The 12,718-nt window shown below is 40.2% G+C and overlaps 1 protein-coding gene across 1 annotated transcript in view; it reads left to right on the top strand.

Moving 5' to 3' along the window:
* Positions 1-12,718, top strand: part of map1aa (microtubule-associated protein 1Aa) — a 49,408-nt gene continuing 36,690 nt past the window's right edge. Inside the window, exons 1-2 of the mRNA XM_030719102.1 lie at positions 1-73; positions 768-869. Coding sequence (XP_030574962.1) covers positions 4-73; positions 768-869 — 172 coding nt within the window. The 5' untranslated portion in view covers positions 1-3. The remainder of the gene's footprint in view (positions 74-767; positions 870-12,718) is intronic.

Genomic DNA, 12,718 nt, shown 5'->3' with positions numbered 1-12,718 from the left:
CGCATGCTGATCGTGATCGGAGAGATTTCCACCAGCCATCACCTCGAAGCTGCCAGGAAACAGATCACACAGGGTAAGCCAACCACAAATGGTCAGTGAGTGGAGTGTGGAGTGGAGTGGAGTGGAGTGGTGAAACAGCTCAGTGTACTGTTGTGTTGTGTAGTACGTGTTTCCATTCAGTTCAGATATCTTTAATGAACTCAAGGGCATAAAAACAAGAAGTCAAATATTTAATAGTTAAAAATGCACATGCAGTCCCTGAAAGGGCTTCATTTTTAATTACCACACAGTAGTGCATGAACTTTTAATATTTACCTGTAATCAAAAAACACTACAGTACATGTAAAAGTTTTGGCTTCAAAATTTAAATAACCAGAAATTAGAAATAAGTAACAGATACACAGAATGATTCTTTTCACTTTTATATTAATTCATTGATATGATTAATGAGTAATGCACATAAAGTAAAAAGCTAATGTTGTAGTTTTGCATATTCAAGTGTTAATCAATTAATAAAAATATTATATGTCATTAAATTGACCAAATATAATATAAAAGGTAATTGTGGGCAGTAATTGATTTGTGACAAATGTCTTCTCTTTTTTTTTTTTTTGCTTATGTTTAAAAACAAACAAGCAAATCTTTCCTTTCTATGCAAATGATGATCGTGTGCTTTCTCACTGTCAGACAAAATTTGGAAAATGTTGTGCAGGGTACATTTTACTGTTGATTATGAGCATTATTCCTGCTGTCTTTTCTGAAAACAGGTTTGCGCTCCTGGAACGTTGATCTGGACGTGTTTGACCTGAATAAAGAGCTGCAGCTGTTTGAAGCCAGGCACACTGCTCAGTTTTCTTCACAGGTCAAAGGTCAGTCTAAGTTCATTTTAAAATAAACTTGTACAGCAGGAGATATTTTGCAGCCTTTACAAGGTCTTTGTTAGGCATGTTTTCATCTGCATTTCCTGGGTGATTGCCATCTCTGGTAGTAACCTGTTGTCCTTGTTGCCCATGTCTGCAGAGAGGCAGTCTGACAGTCAGCTTCATCTTGCATGATTAGACTAAAAACATGTGGAATTAGCTATTTCTGAAGCCTTACTTTGATGTAGAGATCATTTTATTACGTATCGATTCTACACTTGCTGCTGTTTGGGATGCATGTGTGTCCAGGTTTCTGGTGAACTTTGCATGAACTTTATGAACAATGCAATAACAATAAGAACCTGACTGGCCCCTGACTGGTATTTGTGTGTAATTAGAGCTGATTTGATGTCATCATATCTCATGAACTTGTAGCAGAGTACATATCATTGGATATGGTGATGTGTAATTAGGTGGTGTCTTCACATTAAATTCCTAACTAGTTTGTGAAATGCATTGCTGGTACGTCAGCAAACAATGAATCCATCTTTTTCCCTTTTTAATATAACTCTAAAATATTATATTATATTATATTATATTATATTATATTATATTATATTATATTATATTATATTATATTATGTTATATCAAAATATTATATCAAAATATTAATAATATCAATATTATATTTCTATACATAAAGAATATTAGCCAACATATTTAAAACCAAAACACCCTAAAAATGTTATAATGGTTCTAACTGGGCTCTGAGAGAATTGATCAGTTACAGGTGTTCACTGCTGATTCAAACTCTGAAATATGTCTGAATCATATAAAACAATAAAGGCTAAAAAAAAAGTCTCTGTTTGGTTCATAAGTGAATGTTTAGTCGGCGTCTTGTATGTTTCTGCAATGGATGTGTTCCAACAGCCCCACAATTTCCATTCCAAGCTCACAGACTAGTTTATATGTATTAAATTCCTGGTTCCCTGTGTTCTCTGTGTCAAGTCTGCGTCTCTGTTTGTCGTGTTCTTCCATTTTCTGTTGTATTTTGCTGGTCCCTGGTCTCTCGTGTATTGTGTTTGGCTTTGCTTCCTTAGTCTTGGTTTCAGCTGCGTACGCTTGTGTTTCTCATTACCCTAATTTCTCCTCTGTGTATTTAAGCCCCGAGTTTTCCTTCTGTTCTTTGTTTTGTTGTCCTTGATCCACTGTAAGTAGTTTGCTTCCTGGTTCTGGGGCTTCTGGTGAATTCCTAGTCCATTGGATTTATTGTTCCTATTGAGTTTCTCTGTTTCCTTGTATTTTGTGAATGACCAGCAATAAAGCTGTTTAAGTCAGTCTCCAGAGTCCTGTATTTGGGTCCCCATCATGCCCAGTTATGACATCCTCTGAAATTCCATCAGGTTGCCAGTGACTTCTTTAGGGTTAGGAGTAGGGTTGTATTGATTTTTTTTTTTTATACCTATACCACGCCCAAATTGAAATCTTACAAAATATGAGCTGCCAAAATGAGCTGGTATAAAGTTAATATGCCTAGCTATTATTTTTTAGCATGTGTTTAAAATTCAACCTAACCCTAACACTTCGCCTAAGTGGTTTTCTGGTGACCTGCTGGTTGTCTGAGGAGTTTGTGGTTTCTTTTCACTTTTCCATTTTTTCCCCCCTTAACAATCTGAGAACATGGCTTTTCACCTTTCACTTCACAGGTAAAGGTCTTTTCTGTGTTTTTTTTTTTTTTCCCAAACAAATTTTTGCTGGGTTGGCATGAGGAATGACTCACACTTGACTTCAAGTGTTTTAAATGATCTCTGTGTCAAATTAGCAAAGACATAACTGGCTGTACTTGTGTTATCAGGACATATTGAAAAAGGACTTTTTAGAAACCAGAATTTTTTTGTACATAACAATGTTGTCTACCATGATCTCACCTTGTCTTTTGGTCCATAAATACTGCTAACTAAACCCTCATTGCATAAGGGGAAGTATTTAGATGTAAGATTTATAAATGACATCAGTCACAAATGAAAGAGATTACATTTTTAAGCTCACCATCTTTTATGACTCAAACATAAGTTCATGATGCCAATACTAGGAGTAAGTGCCGCATCTCTTTATTCGATTTTTTTTTACGCATTCATTGGACATTGGATCCTAGGCGCTGATGACAACATAGCTCTTATTGATTAGGGTCTCAGACTGCATGTCAAAGTGCAAATCAATAAAGGCTGAATCCAAGAGTTTTTGCCACCTGCTGGGGTGACAGAGGATCAGGGTGTGCCACGGGGGATGAATGTGACTCTCGCTGGAATTGTCTGCCGGGAATGTATTTGCTCTCTGAGTCGCTGCTTTGTATTTATAAAGAAAACACTTGTCCTACCCACATTTCTAATAACACAGGCATATTCAGCATTCACTCTAGCTTAGCGGGGTCAGATGAGCAGCTCAGAGGAGAAGGTGTATTGGCTGAATAAATGGAACTCAGTGTTCACCGAGCATGGATTTTATCCATGTACATGTATCTTCCTACGCAGTGTATTGACTGGTAGTGTTATATAAAGAGTGGAAATACATCTGTTGGATTTACTACAGCACATCCACAAATTTGAGGAATTCACAAGAGTGAGAACTAATGTTAAAGAGGCTGAGATATGCTGAATTCTAATATTATAGCCCAAGCTCTATTATACAGGTTTCATTTCACTGGTAAATGGACATGTCTTTCAAATACCGTGCGTCCTAGCAGAGCCACAAAAGACTGAGATCAGTGTTGACAGGCTGAGTAGTATTCACATGATGAGTACACTAAGTTCGATGTGTAGAAGCAGTGAAGCAGTGACCATTTAGTAAACATTAATGTCAGTGGTATTCTAGAATGAGGATGATTGTGAAACGTGCTAATTCAACTTCGTGCAGAGTTAGACACGGGAACAGTATAGACTGTATATAAAAGATGGGCATAATCATCATAAAGTCACCAGTTGGTTTGTGAAGTCCTGTGTTGAGGAACAAACTTGAGCAAATCCTCAGCTCACCTGAGTTAGAAACGAGGACAGTGACTTAGCAGAAACAATGAGAAACAGCCCGCCACATTCTCGTAACGCCGTAGTTGCCTCTGGACTCATTTGCAGTCTTCCGTGGATGGCCAAATGTATATTTGATTGATTGATTTATTTGTTTGTTTGTTTTAGCATAACTGAGTAATGGATGGATGGATTCTTCTCTCTGACTGGTGCTACAGATTCATTTTGTCTTCAGCAGTCTAAACCTTCAGCGCACTCTTTGCTTGCATTGATGTATATTCTTGTATTGATATCTTTTACTGAAGCCTAGAAAGAGGCTCACTAAGTGCAGCTCAGGTGCAACAGAGCTTCATCTGTCATCTAACCTGAGAAGATGTGTAGAAAAGCAGAATTATTCTGCTGTTGATGAGGAATGATATTTTTGCCACTTATCTTATTTCTGCCTATATTAAGTTATTAAATCTGTAGCCAGTCAATTGCCATATTTTCTACACATCTATGGGCTTTGGTTCTATTATTTTATAGCCACAGAGTGTGCAGGACTTTGTTATTTGAGCTAGACTGCCATATCATTTTCATTCACGCCTCCCAGAGGATGGCCTAAATTTTTAAAAAGGCACTCACTCACGGTTCTGACTTTGATGATCTGCAGATTCTTCCTCTCCTGCAACAGTGAGCATTTTCATTAGAGCTGTGTAAACGTAGTGTTACAAATGCCTGCAAAGCTAATCACATCCCCATCACCATCAGCTGTACATTAAAATGGAGAATAGTACAAACTATATACCTGCTTAGCATTAGCATTAGCAAACATTAGCATGTAACATCTCTGAAGAAGTTTCACCTGGCCTGAAGGCCTGAAGCCTTTCAGATGAGATGTGAAACGTCTTCTAGAAACTTAAAGAAGTCCAATCGCCTTAGTTCAAGCTCCAGAGCCTACCGTGACCTGATGACTGAGAACCTACACAAATATATTAGCATAAGCATCATAAGCCATGACCATGATAATATTAACATTTAGCCAAAAGTGATATTTATATTTCACTAGCTACCTGCTGGTACTTGTGTTGGAGCTATGTATTACTTCTTGACATATTACCTCAGAAGGGCCCTGTTTGTATCCTTTAAGAAGCAAACTACTTGTGTTTTAAAGAGGTTTTTATGCAGCTGGAAACATTTCATCTGATTGGATACTGACAGCTTTTGGCAGTAACCTGGTTTATTCAAACAGGATGAATTTTTTTTTTAGGTGATTTAAGGCCGGGTTTTAATGGGTTTTACATGGATGCATTTACATGGGAAAGCCATTACACACAGGCAAAGTGTCACTGTTACAGCCAGCCAGTATGGTGGAGTGAGAGGAATAATTTGTCCAGTTGAGACTTTGTTTTACCCAGATAATTAAATTACTTGGATACAAGTAATTGAATTACTTATATAAAATAAACCACAGATTATGACCCCAGAACATAAGTATGCACACACACACGCATGCACGCGCGCGCGCACACACACATACATGCGCGCACACAAACACCGAGGATTGTATTTCAGTAATTGCTGAATTTGTCTACAGTCTGTAAAACAATATCTACCTGTCAAATATTACCAATAAGGTAACTGAATATGGTTTAAGAGCTTCCATCCATACACTGCAGTCTTTCACAAAACTGCATTAAAGCGCATTATAGAATCCACTCACTTCCACTTTTAGTTATTTTAACACAGGCATTCTGATAATTGCACTTCTCTCCTGCTTGCTGCTTGTGCGTTTTGTGGTTAATTTTCTTCATATTGTTAAAAAAAAAAAAAAAAAAAGAATATTTGACCTCAGGGTAGTTTTACCCCCTGTGCCCTAATTATGTGCAGCTCAACATCTCAGCGGATGCAAGTAATGATTGCAATGTGCTTCCCTTTAAGACAGGTCAGTCTTCTTGTGTTTTCTCAAAAATGCAAAGAGATTTTGAATCCAGAGATTTTTGTTATGAGGCTGAGGTGAGGACATGAATGAGACACAGGAATGCAAAATAAGGAAAATGCCTTTGTGCAATGAATTGAGTGGAAAAAAAAAGAACTTTTAGCTTAGCTAGCATTCAGTGAACCCCTGAAAGCGAACAGATTCAAAAGGCCACATTGCCCAAGGCAAAGACTTCAAACAGCCTGACATTAAGGTACATCAAGACACAGCCCCAGCAGCAGCAAACACCTCCCACTGCAGTCTGATGCCAATTTGAGAGAACAATTCTGGAGTCTGCTCTGCTATTCTGTAGTTTTTATGCTGTTTGTTATGTCAGCAAATCTAAAAAAAAAATTCACAAGCCAGGGTCTTGAAATCCTGCAGGAACCTCTTGAGTGCAGGGTTAGGATTAGCTTAAATTATAATACACATCTTCTTAAGACAGTTCCAATCTTTCACAAAGGTTACTTGGAATGGATTTGGCATTGATTTGTTGGGGACTACATTCAGTGGCAGATGAACACACACTTTATGCTCTACTGATTATTTATGGCTGCACACTGATGTATGTTTTTTTGAAAAATTTGACATTTAAGTAAAGGTGGCTTTTATGATTCCTTCAGCTACACTGGGCACACTGACATCAGCAGTTTATTTTAAAATAAGTCAGCCAAGGCACTAATCAATTTTTGCATCAAGAGGAGGGGGGAGAAGGTGCACTGGATTTGGAAAGGGATGTGAAGGTGCCTGTGTGATTATAATGGCCATTAAACAGATGCTTGTTGTTACTTGTCTCATCCTGCTCTTAGAGGAAATATTGTTATTTTATGTTATTGTTTCTATAGTGCATGCTCGTCTGACTTGATGAAACCTCTGGAAAATGTACAGCTCAGTTCAGCTGTTAGAGGATAAAGTCAGTTGAGTGAACTGGGCTGTTTGCTGGCATGCAAAGGTCAAACTGGGAAATTGATCAGACTGTGTTGGAAATTCTCCTAGTGGTTTAGAAACCTCCTGATTAGTATTTACCTTTCAGGAAAATCTCTCACACTGCCCACAAGGTGATTGCAGGACCGGCTTTCCAACCCGTCATACTCCAGTTCCTCCTCGTCTGTGCCTTGAATAATAATGCGCAGCTGGTGGAAGAGTGCAGAGTCATCATGGCTGACAGGCTCAGATGCTAAGAACACAAAGGAAAATCTACGAGACAAAGAAGGCGGGCTCATTCAGCTGGACTGAACTGATTTATTAGTTTTTACAAACATATTCAGAAACATTTTATTCATGAAATAATTTATTCATGTCTGTTATTTTGACTTCATCTGCAGTCATATAGCAGCATGGCTTTACGGCTTTATTTAACCTTTTGTCCACAACTTTTTCCATCCATCCATTTTCATAAGCGCTTATCCAGCTCAGAGTCATAGAGGAGCTGGAGTCTATACCAGCTGTCACAGGGTGAGAGGAGGGGTCCACCTGGACAGGTTGCCAGTCGATCACAGGGCTAGTACAGAGATATATAACCATTCGCGCCCACATTCACAGCTGCATCCAATTTAGCATCAACGCAACTTAGTATTTTAGTCTGGAACAAAATACTTTATACAGACATACATAGTTCTCAGACGATGAGCCCTATGATTCTTGATTTTGACTGAAATGTCTTTGAAGCCAGTGTTTTCTCTAATGCTCACCTACTCGGATGACTTTACTAACAACTAACTCTGTAGATTGAAAATGTATGTTGCAAGAAAATAAGCTCGATCTCTGTTGGCCCTCCCTCCAGATCCAAGGTGCCCCTGCAGAAGCTCAGGCAGCCAAGATGTGAAATGTATGCTGAAGGACAGCCAGTGCTAATCTTACATGTCTTCCTCAAAGTTCCTGCTCTGCCTCTCTAGAGCTATGGTGTACACACCATTGAGAAAAAGGCAGGAAGATACACTGTGTGGGAACAGAAGGGTTCAAGAGTTTACACGGTAGCTGATGCTGTCTGACCAAGGGATCAAGGTTAAGTGTGAAGCCTGTGCAGTAATAGTGTAGATGTGGAGTTTGGTGAGAGAATGTGTTTTGTCGTTTAAAAAATAATTTGGACTTAATCCCTAAGACATGGTAAATAGCATCCATCTTGGCAGCGGGGGGGCTGGAGCCTGTCCCAGTTAAAATTGGGGCAAAAGGCAGGGTGCACCCCCTCACAGGGCTAACACAGAAAAGCAGATCACCACTCACGCCTACAGACAATTTTAGAATCACCAAACAGGCTAGCATGCATGTCTTCAGACTGTGGGGGGAAACCCACACAAGCTCAGGGAGAGCAAACAAACCAGCCAGCAGATTTTAATCCCCAACTCAGGCAGCCATGCTTAAACTCCTGCACCACTCTGCTGCCTATACAGTCTATGTCCATTTAAGCACATGCATCATTTCAAATGAATCCCTCATGCATTGGTACTGTACCTTTGATCCCCATTACCTACCTGCTGGTAGGAGCACACAACAAATCTAAGCTCTGTTTACATACACTGCCTGCCTACAGCAAGCTGTATGACTGTTAAAAAACACACCTGACAACATGAATGCAACCAAGAAAGGAGTTTCCTCTCGCGGTCTTCAACACAAACTCAAACATATGTTGTTTAATTCAGTTCAAGTAACTTCAGAAACATTCCCACTGAAGCTGTGAGAAGGATGAAATAAACACTCACAACCAGAGTTTTCCCAGGCTAACCACTGACAGTGAGAACTACTGTTACTATGAGAGGATTTTACATACTATTCATAGCCATGAATAGTCGAAAACTATGATTAAATGTAATTTAAACAGCTGACACAATTAATTAACGCTCCTCTTTGCAGAAGACCTCCTTTTTTGTCAGCCTTAAAATCCTTTGTGGTCTTCTAAAGCTCAGACACAGATTCCCTGTGGTGTCTTGCAATATTGACACACCGTTGAGGCTCTTACATCATGATGTAATGGATATGACACACAGGTAATCAGAGCATCCATCAGTGTGTATCCATTAGTGTCTCATTCCCCAGCATCTCCCCCGCTCACACCACACTGTTTCCTGACTGACCGATGAGGCACACGGACAGTCTGGCAACACGAATGATCAGATTTCATCTCAAGAGAGGAGTAAGATGATGACGGCGGTGCAAGTAATGGTGTCCATGAATGCAGCTGTCGCCCACATGGTGCAATTAATAAAGACTCAGTGAAGCTAAACTTGTTAATGTTAGGTTATAAGCAAATGCTGGTGGCTTCAGTAAACTCTCAGGGGAAACATAGTCAATAAAGTTCAGTGAACCTAATCTGTGTCTGAGTTTTGTGCATCTCAGCAGGGATACAGATTCTCTCCAAATCCTTAAGGTTTCTAAGTAGTCACTTGGATGCTCAAAGCTTCAGCTGTCTCTATAGATTTTGTAGTGGATTAAAGTCCAAAGAGTGGCTAGGCCGCTCCATGACCTGGATGTGCTTCTTCTTCAGCCACTTGTTTGTTGCCTTGGAGTGAAGGAGGTTCTTGTCCCAGATTTTTCCAACCTTCCCCCAACACGATACAGTCACCCTGTACCCTTAGTAGAAAAACATCCCTAAAGCATAACGTTACCACCACCAATTTTCACGGTAGGGATGGTGTTCTTGGGGTCAAAACTTTTGTGCCATCTAACCACATTTCCCAAGTCTCATAAACAGGTGATGCTCTCAGGTGCAGCAGGATTTCAAACCATGATGTCATGTGTTAGAAATGGTTGTCTTGGTGACTATGCTCCCAGCTGCTTTGAGATCACTAAGAAACCTAGTACTGAAATAACAACTATTGGCAAACAGGTGACTTGAGGCTCCTCTCTGATTGGTTTCTTCAGCTTTACCAACAAAAGTTGGATAATATCAATAGGATCGGTGTCCACGGTGCCCCAGATATTCTCTCTGTCTGAAGATGTGTGGAAGAAGTGGAGCAGGTGACAAAGAAGATTTTGTTTTTTCTTTAATACACTAATATAGCTGATAATATGGTGCAGTTACAGGTCTTCCTAGCTGGCAATCCAGGCCTGCACAAGAGGGATTCCTTCCTTAATAAAAGGTAACATGGTTCAGAAAAACTCATTGGAAACTAAAAGGTGTTCACGTGAGAATTTCTAAAGTGGGAGATTCCTTGCATTGGTCCTTGAATGAAGGCAGCGTCCATGTCAAATGTGCCATACTACTCGATTTCCCTGCAAACGCACACCCAGAGGCTGAGTGGGTGTTCACACAGCGTGACGGACAAAACAGCAGGTTGAAGCTGACAAGCACAGTCAGAGATGAGTGATGGTGCATATACAGAAGCTGCTCTCCAGGGAGCTGAGAAGCAATATGAAAGACCCCTCACACACACACACACACACACACACACACACACACACACACACACACACACACACACACACACACACACACACACACACACACGTAGCTCTGGCAGGGAGTCAGTAGAGAAAAATGTAAAAACCATTCACAGATTAATGGAAGCATCATGCGTGCCAGTCATATTTAATACTGCAGCATCAGCAAATCAGCAAAAAGTTTATGTTTCTGACAGTGCCATTGCTACATTATTAACCACATTCACAACGCAAATGATGCCTTTTTTTCCCTCTTCATAATCTTCAAAAGTTTGGATTTTGATGATGATGCTGGATCAACAGCAGGGCTGCCTATGAGCTTCTCTCCCACATTGCACATGCTTGGCAAACAGTAATCTGTTTCTCTATTGATTTCTGTCTGAGAAAGGCCCGAATACACAACAAATCACAGAGACGTGCTTTGAAAAGCAATACTGTCAGGTCCCACCAATGAGCAGGAAGCTGATTCAGAGAATAACCTGCGGAGATGATGTGTAATCTGTGTCAATCAGCTATCAAATGAGTGTTTAAAATTTTAATGATGCACCATAAAAATCTCCCGGTATGGTAAACAGTGCAGATCATGAGTGCAGTTCAGGAGAATGCAAGCAAATTAATAATTCAGTGATTGTTATTAACCTGTCCCTCGGCTTTTCTGAAGGCAGGACGGAGGGTCTCGTGCCCCAGATCCTTTCATCTGGACCTGGACACACCCACACACTGACTCAAGCTGTCAGTGGAAGCTTTTGCAAACAGGTTTGTGCATTAAGAGCCTCAGAAATTAGGCAAATATGAATAATATTCAGGTTTAATTCTAAGCTTTGTCTCTTATGTGCAAGAAAATCAAATGATTGCGAATGTGAGCCTCACTGTGAAAGAAGAGAGTCTATTTGTATTTTGCTAATGTCCTTGGGGTGGAGGATGAACATACTGGGTTACCAGTTAATAAGGTACACTCTTTGTAGTCCATTATAATTCAGTGCAGCAGCCCTGCTGTATAGCCTGACTTTCAGAAGCTTTTAATGTTTGTATGTCTTGTGGAAAATCTCTTCTTTTACATGCAGTAGGAATAAAGAAGGGCACTTAGAGAGTGCAGTCCCCGTTCATCATTTTAATGAAAGTGATCTGGAACAGAACCAATGTTTAATGGGTTCTTCCTTTGCTCGTGCTCCACCTCTCCACCTAGTTTCATGAAATGCAGGGTGCTGGTTTTTGTGTAATTCTGCCATCAGACAGGAGAGCAGTCAGCGCTGGAATCATTACACCTGTCGAGCCTTCACCTTCTTGGTGGGTGCTTCAGCACAGCAAATCTTAGCATGTAAAATGTTCACCCCATTGACTGCATGTTTACAAAAATAACTCTGAACAATGCTGGTGGTTATTTTTCTGAGTTCTCTCACAAACTTTTATCATACCATAGTTGGAAAAGACAGCACGAAGGAAATTCAAGATGTCAAAATAGCTGAGGGATGACATTCTGTACTGCTTTTGGCTCTTTAATCTTTTTTCTGATTGGCTGTCTGTCATAAACAGGATGTTTCAACAGCAGATTCTGTGCCCACAGGTAAAACTATGTACCTGAGATGACCATATTATGGATATCTCCATTGTATGACAGACCCTAAAGTAGAAAAACTGTCTGAGATAGAGTGCTTTCTGAAGTTTGAGCTTTTGCCTCACAAGGATTACTTGTAGATGTGCTGACCTCATTATTTGGAACTTTATCCATGTTTAATGCGAGCATGTACCACTGCAACAGTACATATTTGACAGGAAGATAATGAAATCATAAAAGATCTCCAATAAAGGAAACAAGGCTAGGAGATCACAGCTATTCAGCAGCACCACAGCTCAGCTTTGAGCTACAATTTGGTGCTAATGCAGTGACTATACAAACAATGGTTATTTTGGTGGCTCATGCACACTTGCTGAGAAAGGTATTAAATAAACTGTTTTACACAGGGCACAGAGAATAAAGTCACTCTAGTTGAAAGCAGTCATGGTGGTAATACTCAACCTTCTCAGAAACACATCAGTCTCCAGATACTGAAAAAAAAACCACATGACCTTGGCCAGCTGCCCTGTGTGTACATGCGTGCATGTGTGTGTCCTTCCATTTGTGAGAGAATTGAGATGATGTCAGGGGGAGGAGGGAGGAGAGCGCTGGAATAGCTAAGACATTTCAGAGGAGAGAAAGGCAGCTTGTCTGGCGAGAAGGGCGCGGCAGGCCCGGTATCCGAGCTGTGCAGCTAACAGCTGTCTGACATTTAAAGGAGACTGCCGGTCATCTGAGATGATGCTGCATCAGTGCTGCTTCAACAGAGTGTCTGTGATGCACTTGAGTTTCTCTAACAGGCTTTTTGCAGAGACATTTTAAAAAACAAATGCAACCGTAGGCAAAATCCCTTTTGAAGACCACTTACAGTAAGTGGAGGCAACAGGCCTGACCTAAATAAACATATGAAGGCCTTGCTCTTTTGAAGGTGTGACAATCTACATTTTA

Source organism: Archocentrus centrarchus, chromosome 3 (genome assembly GCF_007364275.1).
Source record: "Archocentrus centrarchus isolate MPI-CPG fArcCen1 chromosome 3, fArcCen1, whole genome shotgun sequence".
In the NCBI taxonomy this organism is placed as follows: Eukaryota; Metazoa; Chordata; class Actinopteri; order Cichliformes; family Cichlidae; genus Archocentrus; species Archocentrus centrarchus.
Note: the sequence above shows the minus strand (reverse complement) of the source record. Positions and strands in the feature narration are given on the sequence as shown.